At 38.7% G+C, this 19,335-nt stretch overlaps 1 protein-coding gene across 3 annotated transcripts in view; it reads left to right on the forward strand.

Annotated features, from left to right (window-relative positions):
- BCAS3 (BCAS3 microtubule associated cell migration factor) overlaps window positions 1–19,335 on the forward strand; it is a 592,536-nt gene that overhangs the window by 277,691 nt on the left and 295,510 nt on the right. For all 3 annotated transcript variants that reach the window (XM_007464906.1, XM_007464904.1, XM_007464905.1), the window contains 2 exons: window positions 12,003–12,103; window positions 14,797–14,993. In XM_007464906.1, coding sequence (XP_007464968.1) covers window positions 12,003–12,103; window positions 14,797–14,993 — 298 coding nt within the window. The remainder of the gene's footprint in view (window positions 1–12,002; window positions 12,104–14,796; window positions 14,994–19,335) is intronic.

Raw genomic sequence — 19,335 nt, forward strand, 5'->3', positions numbered from 1 at the left:
TTACTACATGTAAGGCTTCCTTGAATGTCTGTAACTTCCTTGTGTTGGGACTTCTGTTCACAGTCATTTTTTCCCATTATTCCATAGCTTTATATGGTATCTCTGATCAGTATACATAGATGTTTATTAAGATGAGAAAAATGGTTATATTAAGACATGAAATAAAGGAATCATGGAGATTAAATCGGTGATATAGTTTATATTTGGGGATAAATAACTCTCAGATATTTCACATGAAAATTTTAATTTAAAATAATGAACTTACCAGGTAAAGACATCATGAATTGAAACAGTTTATACTTCAGGTTAAGAACATGGTCTTTGGAGTTTGCAGTTCTAAATTCCGTTTCTGCTGTTTGCTGGCTGGGTGACATTGGGCAGATAACTTAACCTCTCTGGGCTTTAGTTTACCTGCCATTAAAATGGGAATAATACTTACCTTACAAGATTGTGTTAGATTAAATGAGGTAATTCATCCAAAAAGCTTTACGCATTATCTTGGATAGAATAAAAACTTACCAAAGATTAGCTTTTGTTTGTAGGTGGTGTTAACAGAAATAGTATTCTTGTTCTCCTTTGAGGTCTTCCTTGCCTCTATCCATTCCAAGAGCTTTATGACTGAGATACTATCGGTCGGCACAGCTTTGTTATTAACAAACAGCAGTGAAGAGAAAACCTTTGTGATAAATCCTATCTCTTCTGTTTTTAAGTGGTCATCTGGACAAGTATGGCTCTAACTTGAGCATTTTCAAACCTATAGAAAGAAATTTTTCTTAGCAGTTCTAATTTATTGATGCAAATGAAAATTTCTCTTAGACCTATTTGTTTTGAGCATCTTCAATACCTTAGTAATTTATAGGAATTGGGATTTTTCTTGGTGTCCACTGCATTCTGAAAGGCTTTACTCTGGATAATTGCCTTAAAACTCTGAAACTTTTACATAAAAGGTAAGATTCTCAACCCCCAGACTTCTGAAATGCCAGAAGGGCATTTGATTTTCTGAGTTTGTCATTAGAATCATTGTTCACTATTCCAGTGAGCCTTTTGTTTTTTACTCCATATTTTTTGAAGTTTATAGTGAACATGTGTTCATATAATATTATTTAGGTGATTTTTATTTTTAAAGGCAATGAGAGAGGAAGAGAGGGAGGGAGGGGAAAAGGAAGAAAGAAAAAGAATGAAAGGAGAGGGGACTTCCCTGTTGGTGCAGTGGTTAAGAATCTGCTTGCCAATGCAGGGGACACGGGTTCGAGCCCTGGTCCAGGAAGATCCCACATGCAGCGGAGCAAATAAGCCTGTGCGCCACAACTACTAAGCCTGCGCTCTAGAGCCTGCGAGCCACGACTGCTGAGCCTGCGAGCCACAGCTACTGAGCCCGTGTGCCACAGCTACTGAAGCCTGCATGCCTAGAGCCCGCGCACCACAACGAAGAGTAGCCCCCCGCTCGCCGCAACTAGGGAAAGCCTGCGCACAGCAACAAAGACCCAACGCAACCAAAAAAAAAAAAAATCTTTAAAAAAAAAGAAAGAGGGAAAGAAGGGGAGACGGAAGGACAGACTATTGCAGTTTGTTATAGAGCATAGAAATTAAATGTTATACTAAGGCTAAAGGTATTAATATGGATGATTCTCACACGTATGGTGCTGTGGGAAAACAACATAGTCCCTGAATACTTCATAGATCTCGTAGTCTTGCCAAGAAAAGAATCAAGATGGCTCTGTGTCCAACTGCGGGTCAAGAAATGTTTGCTGTTTTTTTCATTCATGCAACAGACTTAAAAAAATTTTTTTATTATGGAAATGTTCAAACATTCACAGAAGTACAGTGAATAGTATAATGAGTCTGCCTATTACTCAGCTTGAAGAATTAACAACATTCTGCCACTCGTTTCTTACGTTCTCTTAAAATCTTTTCTTTTTTTTAACGTATGGTGGATAAAAGTATTGTGAGAAAGCCATCCACTCTTGTATCTTTTTACCTATGAATACTTTAGTATGTATCTAATGACAAGGACTTAATAATAAGGAGATACCTCTTTCTAGTAGTTGTACATTGTGCAGCAGTAGAGGGAAGAGCAAGCCTTGGAAAATGTTCTCCTGCATTTGGAAAGAGAGAAAAGCATATGGTGGTTGTAAGGCAGTATTCTCCATCTCATTCTTTCCCCAGTCCTCTTGGCTCTATGATTTTTCTGATTTATTTAGAGGTAAAAATCTTAAACATTTAATTTCTCTATTTTATGGAATATATCAAGGATCCTCAATGATTGTTTGGAAAGATTTTAAATTATGTTCTTAAGTATAGGTTGAAAATGTTGATGTCTTCCACAACTAAAAGCTTTTAACTCTCCATGCCAAGAGAACTTTGCCTCTTTTGCTTAGGCAAGAGAAAATCTGTACTTAATTCTTCCTGCTGTATAATGATCTGGCCTTATCTGGTATGCAACTAGATAATAAATAAGGGAAGCATGGAAGAAGCTGCACTAACTCTTTGCAAAAAATGATCTTTGCCGTTTTTACATTTCCAAACGACTCCCTCCCCTTTATATTCGTTTTGTAAGACCTTGTTGTGGAGGCTGGACTGAGTACATTAGACTCTTTGCCCTTCAACTGTGCCATTGTAGGTTAGATTGGGAACAATACGTTTCCAATAACTGGCCTATTGCCTACTTGTACAGATTGGTACATTGATGACTGAATGTGGTTTAAATGATCCAAAACAGTGATTTTTTTACCTTCAAGACATCAATTTGCAATACTTTCTGCCTAACCTCTACTCATCTCAATCTCATAGAGGATATTATATTTTAGAGTGTTCCTTGAATTTAGAGAGTTGATTATTCCTGAAAGAGCTGCCTCTAACATACAGGGTTAGCTGTGAAAATGCAGTTGCCACTATCGAAAGATTACAGCTCATAATTCTACAGAGAATTAGCACCAAAGAGCTTCTAGCTTCCAGCAAATAGTCATTTCCCTCAACAGAAACATACACTACCATGTGTACTTGAGCAGTTGCTAAAAGCTGGTCCTATATTTGATATGTGTGTGTAAATACAGAGATAATGATAAACAGATACATGTAGACTGAGTGTGAGAAAGAGTGTATATAAGCACTTCTATTTCCCTTTTTAGAGAAAACGCCACAAAACCTAAGAAAACGGGGGAAATGTATGACTTGATATGCTGTAAGCTCAACGTTTGTTTCATGCATTGGTTTCCATCATTTACTGTTACACATTTTATTTCTTTGTTTTCCTTTCTTCTTGGATTGACTTCGCTAACCATGTTAACTGTAGTGTGCTTATTCCACAACTTTATAATTATAAATTTTTAAATAGGTGCATGGTATACACAATTTAAAAGGTACCAAGAAATATTTAGTGGAAAATGAGTCACCCCTGTCCCCAGCCATGTTCATTTCCTCCCGTGAGGTAACAGTTATGTAAAGGTGAGCTTTGATAAGAATGGTTTTGTTGTTATTTAGACTTATTTTTCTGGATAGATTATCTAACCCTTGGTAAGACAAAGTTGTTATCTCTAAGCTGCAAGCAAGGTATTATACAGACATAGTATGATCCTTTAAAATAGTCAGGGTGGACTCACTTTTCTAGTTATCCTGCTACTGGTTTAATGTATATATAATATAGTTGTACTATGAATTGAGTTGCCATAATACACATTAAATTGTGTACATCTTTCCAGGTGACTTTAATTGCAAATATTTTGAAGGGACTGTCGCAGCCTATTAAGTTGGGACAGTTCGAAATTTTCAGGGGAGTATCTGATCTTGCTGACAGCCTGAAGCCGTTGTGTTTTATTCTTTCTGTTCATTTTATGATATTTAGAGTTACACTGAGGAGCAAAACTAAACTGTGACCCCTTCCAGTCTATCCCCAGGTACAACTTGTCCAGATGCGAAATGGCAAATGACCGTTATGGTAGCAAGAATAACAAATGAAAGCTCCTTAGTTTATGTCTTCTGTGGGAATATTATATGATGCTTTGGGGGTAGGGCAAGGGAGACAGAGCACGGTAGGGAGGAGATGCACCTAGGGTTGTCAGTTATCCAGTGAAATCTATTATCTCATAAACAATGAGGGTATGTCATTTTTCTAATTATATATTGCCTGTGACTGTTCTTCTGGGAATGTGGAATAAAAGGAAAGTGAAACCAGAGATGTACAATGACTGACTGTTAGAAAACTTTAATAATTAATTAGAAAACATCTATGGTACCGCAGGGTCAGGGTGCAAGGAAGATCATTGATCCGTTTAATATATAACATTGGCAAAGCCTGTTCCCTTTTATGTATTGTAACACTTCAGTTGTTGCACGGATACAGGAGATGGCTCCTAATAAACAGATTAGCCAGTAATATATCGTGCTATTGCTTGATTACTCTGTGTGTGAAATTCAATGAATTCCTTTACATTTAAATGGAAACATTTATAAATTACAGAGAAAACTTACAGAGTTCAGTAGAGGTAAGAGTCACTCCCTCAATAAATGTAAGTAGGTACCTTTATCTTAAGGTAGTTAGGTGTGGTATTTTTGACCTGAGAGCCTTCTCCCTTTTTAAAAAATTATTTTTAAAAAGACCAGGGTTTGATTTTTGTCAGTTTGATAGTATGAAAGCATAACTTCTTAAATTTTGCAAATCTCTGATTACTACTATTTATGTGTGTTTGTTGGCTGTTGTATTTCCTCTTTTGTGAATTGCTTGTTCGTTAGGAATGCCTTAGACTATTTTGCTTTTGGATTATTTCTCTTTGAGCCTTTCTTCTTAAAAGGCAAATTTTATTTTCTGTACTTAGAAACTACATTCCCAAGCAGAATTTCTTCCTAAGATCCTGAGTGCTTTCTGATCAGAAACAGAGTTTGGTAAAGAACCCTCTCTTACTGTATGGCTGCTATATAAATGCTGTTTTTAATAAGTACCAAAAATATATTGAAGTTTGTCCTTGGGTGAGAGTTTATCACTGTTGGCCTTTGGGTGAACTTTGAGCCTGAGCTGTTTCATTCAAGGCAGCATGATGTCATTTAACTCACAAATTTCTCTGTTGCTAGAAAAAGGAATGTTGTTCCCCTAAATAACCTAAAGGACTGAATAATGCTGGTACAACATTATTCACCTCTCAGGTCTCCACTAAAGACTTCAGCATGGTAAAGGTTTTATTGTTCACAGAGGATTGGTGGGGATATGGTATGGAGTAGGAGAAAACAAAAGCTGTGTCTGGTACTGAATCTGAAGAATATTTTATTCTACTGCCCACTCTGCTGTCGGTATGACCCAGCTCTCACTCACTTCTCCAAATAAAAACCTTTGGATCCATTTTTGTTTCTTCATATTAAAAGACTCTCTAAGTTTCTTTCTAGAGCTGTTTATTCAGCATATGAACATATTTTAGGTTTTGCAATAGAAGCTAAAGCAGAGAGCTACATCTCACGTAAAAAATGAGATACCATTTGGATCAACATTTACCCCCTTATTTGAGAAGTAGATTTCCCTGATTCCAGTACTACCAAGATTCATTTCAGGGAGTAGAGCAGCTTTTTAGCATCTCCTAAAGTTGGGAGCATGGAGTTCGCTCCAGGAGAGCCTGTGCTTGACTAGCAGCTGTGTCCTCTGAAGCTAAGAGAATTTATTACCGGGAGTTCAAGAGATTCAGGGAAGACTAGAACAAGAGCATAACAGAACCAAATAGATTTTCCCTTCTTTGGGTTCATAAATAAGCACTGCTCATTGTTCAACATTATGCTTTGTGTCAGTTTATATAAAAAGGATGCTTATAACATGTATGTGGTTAGTCTTTTAACTTTCATATGCATTGTCAACTCTCTTCTTTCATTGTTTTAAGGACAAATGGTGCTGGGAGCAAATAATTATTCCTTTTATTCTTTCATCTTAATGGAATATCTAGATCCTGTGTGCCCTGTTATAAACTCCGTAGTTAGGAGATCTGATTTTTTCTGGAGTATCTAAACCATGCCCAATACACTGAGAAAAGTAATTACCTGCTCTAATATAAAGTGTATTCAATATATTAATGGTAAAAATGTATCTCTCTCTTTCAACTAGAAGACTAGATTTGTTGTGGATGAACTTAGGCTATTGAGATCTAGCTGTTACTTTCTGGGGATTTTCAAAAGAATTTTATTCCCTGGAATTGAGGGTACAGTGTTATTACTTTGGGTAAAACACCCTGAAATGTTGAGATTTTTACATTTCTCCAGGACTACTAATAACTCATTCTTAGAACCTTGATTCAAACCTACATATCCTAACCTTCAAATATTCCATTAACTAGTGTTAAAAAGGAGATTTCAGGGCTTCCCTGGTGGCGCAGTGGTTGAGAGTCTGCCTGCCGATGCAGGGGACACGGGTTCGTGCCCCGGTCTGGGAGGATCCCACGTGCCGCGGAGCGCCTGGGCCCGTTAGCCATGGCCGTTGAGCCTACGCGTCCGGAGCCTGTGCTCCGCAGTGGGAGAGGCCACAACAGTGAGAGGCCCACATACTGGGGGGGAAAAAAAAAAAGGAGATTTCAGCGTGTCACTTTAGATATCTGTTAATACAATGTTTATAACTCTATTTAATTACTATATTTTATGTGGGCAATTTGTAAAAATTCTATACACATTGATCTTCCTGACTACTTATGGGTTTGAGATGTTATATTATGAATTGACATTTTCCATTTTCAAATTGAGAATTTTGTTACATGGGATTCAGACATAGAGGTATTATCAGAGGACCATTTAATCTTTCTGTTCATAATTTTACTTAGGTTGTTCTACTTACTTGGAAGTTTTTTGGGAGTTTTGATTAACAGGACTAATTTGCAAAGGTCAGTGCTGAAGCAGATTTGTTTTTGTTTGCTTTGCACATAAACACATATAAAATATATAAATATATTCATAGGAATACACACATACCTACACACACACTCATATATCACTGTAAGACAGCAAAATACACTTAGTGATTTTTTTTTAGCTTTTATTTACTCACTAGAAGCATGATCTGCTTTCCTGAGAACACAATATAAACAAAGTCTAGCTCACAGTTAACCTCATAACGATCTGCTCATCCTGCCCTTGGTTGTTGATCTATACTTATCAAATGCCTGTGTGTACAGGCAGTACTTTTGAAGTTGTATTCTCTAAAGAAAATTGACAGTGTATCCTTTTTAGTTAGATGGATAGGCTTGTTTTAAATTACTGTACTAAAGGTAGGGATAGAACATGGCAGAGATTTTTATTTCAAAATTCCATATCCTTTTCCTAACCCAAGATTATTAACTATCTAAGAAGAGTTGGTAAAAGTAAAAGATACTAACCATTTTTCTTTAGATAGAAGGTAGGTATATTGGTCCATTAAAGTCAGGCTTGCAATATATGTAACTTATTTTTTATAAATAAACTCTCTTAAGTCCTCTTTTGTGCCTACATCCTAACAAGTACAGAAAACTTAATCTCATCAACTATAACCTTTTTTTAAATAATAGCTGGTATTTATTTATTTATTTGGCCACGTGACATGTGGGATCTTAGTTCCCTGACCAGGGATCATTTTATCTTTATTTTCACCACTGAGATGTCCCAGTTCCCTGCCTGATCATTGGCTATTGGTTCATATAGATCTCTGCAACATCCGTCCTTGTTTCAAAGCCTTTTCAAAGTCTGACAGTTCCCTGGACCTTGTCCATATTACTCTTGGACACATAGTAAATAGTCGTCATCCCATCCATAGGGGACTTAGAGAGGTTGTCACAGGCTCAGCTGGGCAGACCCACTGTGTGCACAGCTTCTCTACTGTTGCACATGTGGAATCTCCTGCTGCTTCCTTGAACTCTACCCAAGAATGAAGATAAAGGGCTTCCCTGCGGGCGCAGTGGTTGAGGGTCCGCCTGCCAGTGCGGGGGACGCGGGTTCGTGCCCCAGTCCGGGAGGATCCCACATGCCATGGAGAGACTGGGCCTGTGAGCCATGGCCGCTGAGCCTGCATGTCCGGAGCTTGTGCTCCGCAGCAGTGAGAGGCCCACGTACCGCAAAAAAAAAAAGAATGAAGATAGGATTTTTCACAGCTGTTCATCCCAAAAACTCCTTCTGAATTCTGTCATTTCATACCCTTCCTTGGGAACCCTCTTTTCCCCCCTTTCTGCTTATGGTACTCTCACTCCAGTCTCAAAATATCTTTCCTAATAATTAGCTGCTTGGAGAGCACGGAAGCTTTGCTCTTAACTGTCATACTATCAATCTCTTTTTCTTATCCCAGGGTCAAGTTTTTGAATTCTTTTTTCTCTGTCACCAGGTATATCATTGCTTCCCTGAGATAGTAAACATGGAATGTTCTTCCTACCTGGATTGGAGAAATTTTTTAAATGTAAAGAAATATGGGAGAGAGGGAAGGACATTTATTTTATGTTGAAAAATATTATTCCACCACGCTTGTATTTTTATAGTGTGACTCTGCTGAATGCTTCAAAGCTTTCTTAATAAGAATACTGTTTTTTAGTGAACATAAAGTATGGAAACTCTTCTTACAGTCTCAATTTAGAAATTCAGGATTCAGACTTAATTTTTCATAGATATACATTCGGTATTTTTACCACTTCCTTTGGGAAACAGGGAATGACTGGGAAGAAGAGGAGGAGGAGGGAGAGATTTCTTCTTTTTCTTAAGAAACTTTTCACTGTGGGAAATTTGAAACATACACACAATCAAAAAACAATAGTATAATGACTCTCCATGTACCTGTTCTTCACCTTCAACAATAATCAACTCATACCTAACCTTTTTTCACCTATAATCCTACTCCTCACCATTCTCTGCCATTGGATTTTTAAAATTTTATTTATTTATTTATTTATTTTTGGCTGTGCTGCGTCTTCGTTGCTGCGCGCAGGCTTTCTCTAGCTGTGGCGAGCAGGGGCTACTCTTTGTTGTGGTGCATGGGCTTCTCATTGCGGTGGCTTCTGTTACTGCAGAGCACGGGCTCTAGGTGCATGGGCTTCAGTAGCTGTGGCTCACGGGCTCTAGAGCCCAGGCTCAGCAGTTGTGGCGCACAGGCTTAGTTGCTCCACAGCATGTGAGATCTTCCTGGGCCAGGGCTTGAACCTCTGTACCCTGAATTGGCAGGCGGATTCTTAACCACTGTGCCACCAGGGAAGTCCCATTGGATTATTTTTAAGTTTATCCCCCCTCCCACCCCACCCCTTGCCTTTTTCTTTTTTTTGGCTGTGCCTTGCAGCTTTTAGGGTCTTAGCTACCCGACCAGGGATTGAACCCAGGCCCTCGGCAGTGAAAGCACGGAGTCCTAACCACTGGACCTCCAGGGAATTCCCAAGTTTATCCCATTTTGATGATGGATGAATAAGTGTTCTACCATTCTGGTATCATTACTTATTCCAGAATGCAAAACTCCATTGATTCACGTAATACTTATGGAATGCTTATTCTGCAACAGGTAGTAGCCTAGGTTCAGCATATGTAGAGTACATTATAAAGTCTTGGAAAAAATTCACATTAGGTACTAGTTGGTAACACAAGGGTATAATTTCTCACTTCTTCTTAAGTTTTTCCAATATCTTTCTGTCTACCCTAGCTTTATTTTTTTTTTTTTAAGAAAGCCCTAAACCATCTGCTGATCCCTGCCCCCTTTGCCTTCCTGATTCATCTTCCACTCCCAACTTGCCTCATCACACCCAACCACACTGGCCTCCTGACATTACTGAAACATTTCCTTTATGTTCCCACTTCAAAATGTTTGTAATTGGTATTCTCTCTGTAACATTTTCCCCTCAGATATCTGCATGGCCTATTCATACCTCACCTCTTTAAAATCTTCTCTTACCTCAACTGCGTTCCAAAGTGTGTCCTGACCTCTAGATATTTGTCCATAGTTGCCTTCTTGACTAGTATTTAGGGAGTGGGGTTTTGAGGCATACTCTTGCTCTGTTCTGTATTAAGAATTTAATATCAAATTTATTTATTAAAAAGAATACAAATTGTTGGGGAACAGCTCAGCCTTTGCAAACATAAATTTACTTATCATCTTTGCAATATACACCAAAATTATTTAAAAGGATGCTTAAATATTAATTGATTATTATGGTATTCTTTTCTTCATGATATTCAAAATCCTAAGAAATTAGGTGTTATGCTTTGGTGATCACTTGTGTTTTGTGCCAGATGCCAGCATGCCTCTCAATTGTAGAACTATGAATCTGAAGAACTAATAGCTAATAGTTTTAACCACTGCAAATCTTGTATTTTAATACTGTTTATCTCCCTCTGATGAGTAATTGACTGGTATCATTTCTCCTCTCCCAGATAGTTAAGATAAGGTTTTTGTGAGTATGTCTTCTTTAAAATCTTGTCCTGTGTTCTGCTCTGTCTACTTCACTAATATCTGTTTCACTGAGATTTAGTTCTTCAAAATACCTTGTTCTGGCAAGAATGCTGTGAGATTAACATTCTCAGTCACTGCTCATCGAAGTGTAACTCTTTCTGGGAATATGCATTAAGAAATTTAGACATGTTCATATTCTTTGATTTCATTTTTAGGAATGTAGCCTAAGGAAAATGCACATACTGAAGTATATATACCTATCTTGGGTGGTAGAAATTCTGAGATTATTTTCTTTTTCTCATTCTTTTCTGTTTCTTCTAGGTTTCTTTAATACTCACCAACTTTCCATCCTCTTCTGTTCTCTTCCTTTTCTTTTCTCTATTTCCCCTCAGTACTTTATTGCTTTATTTCTCTTAGTATTAAAATGTATACAGAGGGAGAGAATATATGGGGAATCTCTATCTTCTCATCCATTTTGTTTTGAACCTAACATTGTTCTTAAAAATGAAGTCTATTTTATAATAAAAATGAGCAAATAAATAGTATGGGACTTTAGGGACTTCCCTGGGTGGCACAGTGGTTGGGAGTCTGCCTGCCAGTGCAGGGGACATGGGTTTGAGCCCTGGTCTGGGAAGATCCCACATGCCGCAAGCTGCTGGGCCAGTGTGCCACAGGTACTGAGCCTGCGCTCTGGAGCCCAGGAGCCACAGCTACTGAGCCCTAGTGCCGCAGCTACTGAAGCCTGCACGCCCTAGAGCCTATGCTCCACAACAAGAGAGGCCACCGCAATAAGAAGCCCGCACACCGTGGCAAGGAGTGGTCCCTGAACGCCACAGCTAGAGACAGCCTGCACTCAGCAACAAAGACCCCTACGCAGCCAAAAATAAATCAATTAAATTAAATTAAATTAAAAAAAAATAGTATGGGACTTTAAATAAGTTTCTGTTGGGATGGTATTTGGTTCATTAGGAACTCAATAAATGTTTGCTGAATCATTTTATTGCTTTGACTAAGCAAAGGTTCTTCTTTGTATGAGAAAGCAGCCTCTTTGTGTTTTAAAGCCTATATCCTACCACCTAAGAATCAGGGAAACTACTGAAGTATCCAGAAAAAATGAAACATTTCTTTGGATAAATGAAATGTTTTAGGAACTAAAAGTGTTTTAAAATTTAAAATATTTTAATGCCTTTCCTTTATATGAACTATTAAATAGACTCTTAAAGAATCTTATTTGATATTTGTTTTAAAAACCCCTTCCTGAATTATAGGAACTGCATTAAATTAATTTCATTGTTAGATGGAGAGGACTGGAGTGTCCTAAAGGCTAGGAATTATATTGGTGCATGGGCAATCGAATTGTCACTATTCCTTAATGTACTTGTGCTGTTAAGATGCAATTAGTTGTGTATTTCTTTAACAGTGATATATGTAATGACTAAATTCCTGCAGATGTTTTTTAAAGTGTACTCTTATTTGGAGATTTTTCTTATTCCTCAGAAACTCAGTCTTTCTTGTTCGTTAATTATTTGAATTGTGCATTGAATGTCTTATTTTAGCTTATAAATTACCACAGTATTCAGGATGGTTATGCCCACATTCATTTTTTTCACTGCATGGATTAAAGTTGTTTAAATACATTTTCTTTCTCCTGCAGTGGTTCCCCCTGGAAGTCCTGGGCCCATTACTCGACATGGGTCCTATGACAGTTTAGCTTCTGACCATAGTGGACAGGAAGATGAGGAGTGGCTGTCTCAGGTAAGACTCTGAAACACTGGGTCTATTAAAGTGACAGAAAACAGAGATCCATTAGCTCCTTTTTTTCTTGAATTTTAAAAATTATTTTCCTTACAGGAAGATGGGCAGAATTGGGATTTTTTTAGGTTCCCCAAGCAATAATCAATTGTCTTTCCATATTAAGAATTTCTCATAATTACTGCTGCAGGGATACATATACATATATTTTATACACACACATATACATATGTATATATGTGTGTACATTAGCTTTCACACAGAGAGCATAAAATATGCTATCTTTCAAACAATCCATTCATATCCCCCAGGACCTTGGATTTCAGATGGACTGTTTGGATTAAAATAAGAATTGGCCTTGTTAAAACAGTGAAGCCTTTCAGTAATCTTTGGGCTTTTCTTTTGTGGAGGCAACAATTTCTGAAGATTGGGCCCATACTTTGATTAGGAAAGTTAGGCATTCTAATCTACACAAGTGCCCGCCTGGCTTTCCTTTCCTAAGCTCCTGTAATGCCGCTTCTAGCGGTCTCAAAACCAGTCCTGTAACAGCTTCGACTGACCCTTCCTCTCCGTGCTAGGTGAAGCTGTCTTCATCTCAAGGGCTTTGAAATAAAAGATACTCAGGCAGATTTCAAAATGATGAGATTACAAGTGACTTCATTACAAATGCTGTTATGTCTGTCTCAAGTCTGACATCATTTGGTGAAGTTAATGACTGGTCTCAGATTACCAATCCAGCGGCTTTTCATCAGACAGGTGCCTCAGTGGAGGCCGGGTGCAGTTTCATTGCTTTCTCAGGGAAGGGAGCCCGAAAAACTAAAGGGAATCTGGGAACTGGAGAATCAAATTGTTTCTAGGTGACATACATTTCATCACACCAAAAATACTCCCAGGAAGCTCCTTGAAGGAGCTTGATGCATATGGAGATACATCATTTCTTGAGGATACCACGATAAATTTAAAAAAAAAAAAAGAATGCTGGCAAAGAAACCACTGTCCTTCACTTCCACTTTTCAATTAGAAAAAGGGGTAATGTGTGCTGTCAGTGTGAAAGTATCTACAATATGTTTGTACCGCATACAACAGGAGAGTGAGCAGGAACATCTGGCCATTGCCTCAGTGAAATTGCACAGGCATCTGTTTACCTCTCGGCTCTGTGACACTGATGGTTTTGAGCTTAAAATACACAGAATGCTTTATCTGTGGCCTCATTTACATTGCTGAATACAACTCCTTGAATGAGAAATCACTGTCCTAAATCTGAGTAGTTTTCTCCCTGTGATTAGTGGGAATGTGAATATTGTTCCAAGACCATGATGCTTTTGCCCTTTAGAACTTACAAACACAGAGCTGCACTCCATGAACCTTTTCAGTTACATTTTGTTAAGAATTAATCACTGCAATCAGAGAAATGTGATTAAATATAAAAGAACTCAAGGCAAAACTAAGGCACATGGCAAGTCAGTTCCATAAAGTATGTATACAGACTTGGATGTAGCAATTACAAGACATTGAGAAATAGTGTTTTACCAAAGGTTTGCATATTTAGTCTCTTATTCAAGTTGCTCATTTGTAAAATCACATATTTATTTTTAGGTTTTACCCTGTGTCTTACTCTCTGCATTGTCTAATATTGGCAACATTCCGTACCCCCTCCGTGGAGCATGAAATTCATAAAGCATTTTGTTATTACTGTTTTGCAGCATTTAAAATACCTATGTGAGTGTTCATGGTAGTTGAGAAAACAATCTAATTAAGAAATGGTATTTTGAAGACAAATCTAGTTTGAGGGAAAATATATAGTCCTCTCTTCCATTAAAAATGAAATTTGGAGGATTTTGAGGGCAGAAAAGTAAATATTATAGTGTTTAATTGTGGAAAGAAACTGGCTTTGGGTATTAAATTATTTCAGACCTTTTCTTTTCCTTGGATAGTTCAAGAACAACTTCACATTTGTCATGAGCTTGGTCCTCAATGAAGGAATTACTTTTAATCTGTGGATTGATAGGTGTAGTATTCACTGCATGCCCACAAAGTGGTAAGTACTGTCTAGAATGAGTGAAAAACGTAGTCCCTAGGGAGCCAGTGCTCGGTATATGAGGCAGGCAACTGATTCTTTGATTCTCATGTGATTTTTGTGTTATATATGTGGGGTGCATGTGTGTGTGTATTTGTGTTTACGTATACACACATATATTTACACATACACAAAATGAGTTTCTGGTATTGATATATTTTGGTGAGAACCTGTAGAGGGATGTAGTGAATGTCTCTATAGGTTGCTATTGTCATCACCTTTTTTTTTAAAAAACATTTATTTATTTATTTATTATTATTTTTTGGCTGCGCCTAGTCTTAGTTGCAGCACATGGGCTCTGTAGTTGCGGCACACAGGCTCTCCAGTTGCAGCATGCGGGCTTAGTTGCCCTGCGGCATGTGGGATCTTAGTTCCCCGACCAGGGATTGAACCATTGTCCCCTGCATTGCAAGACAGATTCTTAACCACTGGACCACCAGGGAAGTCCCTGTCATCACCTTTTGATTGTAGATGCCCTGTCCCTCTTCCACTTGGTTAAGATGGGCTTCTTGGAGAATATGAGTGTTCAGAGCTGAGACTGGGGTGGGGGGGTGGATCATGAAAGGCTCTCAAAGGGAGAGCCTAATACATTTCAATCATGATTCCTAATCTGTTCCAGGTAGAAATTGTAACGCACACCGGACCCCACAGACGTCTGTGGATGGGTCCACAGTTCCAGTTCAAAACCATCCATCCCTCAGGCCAAACCACAGTCATATCATCCAGTTCATCTGTGTTGCAGTCTCATGGTCCAAGTGATACTCCACAGCCCCTTTCGGATTTTGATACAGATGATCTTGATCTCAACAGTCTCAGGTAAGAAATAAGAACTAGAGAGTGATTTGAACACATTAATATGTTCATTTGTAGTTAACATCTTAGATAATATTTGCATTTCCCCTTTTGACGCTGTATCACGTTGGAGAATACATGCAGTGTAACTTGTGGTTCATCATTATCACTGGGGATCTTATGTGAGATCTCATCACATCCAATAAATATTTGTGTTCTGGATTGTACTTCCCTAAATCTAATGTTCAGTGTACTTTTAAAAGCCGTCTTATTTTATGATGCCTCTCTCATATTTCTAATATCTCTTTATCTGTCTCGCTATATTTTCACCATATATATTCTCGATCCTCACTTGTAAGAATCACAGTAGTTTACAGAGTATGCTTTTTATTATTAGCATTTTTTAATGTAATCGAGAACTTTTTGACTTTTGTGCTCTTCTGTTTGCTTAGCAGTTTAATTTGTTACACTAAGACTGGACACATTAGGATACAACAGACAGTGAAGGGCTCAGTCTAATGCAATATAATCTCCCTTTCCTTGTGTTCTTTTAAAAAAAAATTCTACAGTGTATTTTTATTTGAATCTAAAATAGCCCTCCGACCTTTTTCTTGCATCTCTTTTTTAAAAATTGTGGAAAAATGTGTCCCAATCCTATGTTGGAAATATGTTTTTATTCTACTTCTTTGTCAACATTAATAACAAATCTTTATAACAATGCAAAAGCTGTTGCAGAGGTGGATTAGGCCTAGATATTTCTTCTTTAAGAATAGCTCATATAATGAAACATGTCTCCTGTAATACCTTTCTAAGTATTTTAGTTTTGTGTGTGTTTTTTTTTTTTATTGCGGTACGCGGGCCTCTCTGTTGTGGCCTCTCTCGTTGCGGAGCACAGGCTCCGGACGCGCAGGCGCAGCGGCCATGGCTCACGGGCCCAGCTGCTCCGCGGCATGTGGGATCTTCCCAGACTGGGGCACGAACCCGTGTCCCCTGCATCGGCAGGCGGACTCTCAACCACTGCGCCACCAGGGAAGCCCAGTATTTTAGTTTTTTATTTTCGTTTTCTTTGTGTTTTATTTCTTCCATACATTTTTGCTTTTTTTGGTTCAGTATATTTTCTTCAGCTTTCTAGAAGTGGCACTTCTCCCTAAGATGTGAGGCAGTAGTGACAATACAGTGGGTGCTAGACCATTTTTCATAGGTACTAATTATAAAATATGATCCAATTTCAGAAAGTCAAGTAGAGTCAGTCCTCAGCTTAGTGATTCAGTGCATATTCAAATGTTTTTATAGGTTATTTTGTTACTTAAATGTTAATAAAATAGACCCATAAAACTATGTTTATTCTCTTTACTAAAGTATTCACAAGATTCTCCCCCCACCTTTTTTCTTTCTGTTGATTGTCACCCGCTACTCTGATAAGACCCTGTCCCTTTTCTTTGGAGGACATCCCCAGCTCCTGTATACACAGCTCTGTTCCTTTGGGTTTTTTGTTTGTTTCTTTTTTTGTTTTTAAAGTTTTGTTTTGTTTTTTTTTTTGATGTGGACCATTTTTAAAGTCTTTATTGAATTTATTACAATATTGCTTCTGTTTTATGTTTGGGTTTTTTGGCCACAAGGCATGTGGGATCTTAGCTCCCTGACCAGGAGTCAAACACGCACCCCCTGCACTGGAAGGTGAAGTCCTAACCACTGGACTGCCAGGGAAGTCCCCTGTTCCTTTGTTTTTGACCTCCCCTAGCTTTCTTACCCCTTATTTCAGATACAGTTCTTCATTTAAAAGCTCTCTAACTTGCTTCTTCAGACAGAGCTTTTTTCCTGAAATCCTTCCAGAAATTTCCTCAGGGACTTTTCTTTTTCTTCTACTAAAGAGCTCCCGGTATTTAAATTGTTTCTGTCCTATTTGTTGGGAACATATAAATATTAGAAACCGGGCTTCCCTGGTGGCGCAGTGGTTGAGAGTCCGCCTGCCAATGCAGGGGGCACGGGTTTGTGCCCTGGTCTGGGAAGATCCCACATGCCATGGAGCGGCTGGGCCCGTGAGCCATGGCCGCTAAGCCTGCGCATCCGGAGCCTGTGCTCCGCAACGGGAGAGGCCACAACAGTGAGAGGCCCACGTACAGCAAAAAAAATAATAATAATAAATAAATATTAGAAACCTTTATGTTAGTCCCATGTTTATAATTTTTTTTTATTTCACTTGTAGTTTATATTTAAACATTTAAGCATATAGGCCCTTGGTTATGTATGACCTTACCCCATTAGAACACAGTTTTGGTGGAAAATTCAGATTTACCTCACATCATTTCAATTATGTGTCCTGTTTAGTACCATTTCCTGCCCAGCATCCACTTAGAAATCCCACTCTTTATATTCTCCTCACTCCTGTCCACTATCACTTTATCCCAGCTCCTCACCTCTGGTTCTACATTTCTTTAGGCTTATGCACAATGGCAGTATGTCTGTTGACTTTACCTTCTCCTTTCTTTATTTCTTTATTTAATTTATTTTTATTAATTTATTTTTGGCTGTGTTGGGTCTTCCTTGCTGCGCACGGGCTTTCTCTAGTTGTGGTGAGTGGGAGCTACTCTTCGTTGTGGTGGCTTCTCTTGTTGCCAAACGTGGGCTTTAGGCACGCGGGCTTCAGTAGTTGTGGCACGTGGGCTCAGTAGTTGTGGCTCGTGGGCTCTAGAGCACAGGCTCAGTAGTTGTGGCTCGTGGGCTCTAGAGCGCAGGCTCAGTAGTTGTGGCGCATGGGCTTAGTTGCTCCGCGGCATGTGGGATCTTCCCAGGCCAGGGCTCGAACCCGTGTCCCCTGCACTGGCAAGCGGATTCTTAACCACTGCGCCACCAGGGAAGCGGCCCCGTACCTTCTCCTTTAAATTGTGAAGACTTGTTTAGATTTTTTGGCTCAACTGACCCTTTACACCTGGTACCTTGTCCTATACCTCATATTGCTAAGAATTACTTGATGCTATGGTATTCTGCCTCCCTGTATCCTAACCGAAATGGCAACAGTCAGGTGTATTGGTGGCTGTCATATCTATAACAGGCATGGCTGTTAGGCATGGCTAACCTCATACCAGCTCCTTATTTGGAATAGGGATTTAACTCGTTAAAAAGGTCATTAGCTCCTAAGAAATCAGTTTCATTTTATTTTTTCATCTAGTTAATTAATACATCCATCAACTGATGTATTTTATATATGTATGTTGTGAATTTTCTGTTTGTGAGAACATTTAACTTCTACTCTTTTAGCAAACTTCAGTTATATAATATAGTTTTATTAACCATAGTCACCGTGTGATACATTAGATCTTCACACCTTAATCATATTATTTTAATTGATATATAATTCACATAACATAAAATTCACTGTACAATTCAGTGGCTTTATTACATTCACTATGTTGTGCTACATCCCCCAGTCTAATTCTAGGACATTTCCATCACCCCCACGTTTTTTTTTTCGTCTTTTTTTTATTATTATTATGGAAAAATTTCAAGAATATATAAAAATATGTAAAGTTAAAGAGAATAATAGAATTAACCCCTGTGTATCCATTGCCCAGCTTCAACACATCAATTCTTGGCCAGTCTTCTTTCATCTATAGCCCAGTCCACACCCCACCCACAACTCTGGATGATTCAGAAACTCCAACGCTATAAAGTAAATTAATAATAGGAAAATTATTAGGCCACATAAATTATTTAGATCGGGAAGGAGCTTTGATATGCATGCACTGGGCATGTCTAACAGGCTAGCTTCTTGTTTCTTATAAGACCCAGAAAACATCTCTTCTAGAAACTTCAAATAAATTCTTCCTCTCTTCTCACTGGCCCTCATTTGCTTCGGCCTGCCCATCCCTGAGCTAACTAATCTCACCATGAGATGATGGGATTACCATGACTGGCTTGGGAAAATGACCTGGGGCAGAAGGCATACTGGTTAGGGCACCATTATTGTCCACTACAGCAGTGATCATCAACATTTCCAACTTCCAGTACGAGATCAAATGCATCATTTTTCATCCCCCTGCCCCGCCCCATTTCTTTCTTTCATACAACAAATGCATATACATTCGAGCTCTGCTTTCAATAAGGACTCTTTTGGGACTTCCCTGGTGGCCCAGTGGTTAAGAATCCGCCTGTCAGTTCCCACATGCTGCAGAGCAACCAAGCCCATGTGCCACAACTACTGAGCCCGCGCTCTAGAGCCCGTGAGCCACAACTAGTGAGCCTGTGAGCCACAACTACTGAGCCCGTGTGCCACAACTACTGAAGCCCGTGCACCTAGAGCCCGTGCTCTGCAACAAGAGAAGCCACCGCAATGAGAAGCCCATGCACCGCAACAAAGAGGAGCCCC

The sequence above is a fragment of the Lipotes vexillifer genome, unplaced genomic scaffold, assembly GCF_000442215.2.
Source record: "Lipotes vexillifer unplaced genomic scaffold, Lipotes_vexillifer_v1.1 scaffold788, whole genome shotgun sequence".
Classification (NCBI taxonomy): Eukaryota; Metazoa; Chordata; class Mammalia; order Artiodactyla; family Lipotidae; genus Lipotes; species Lipotes vexillifer.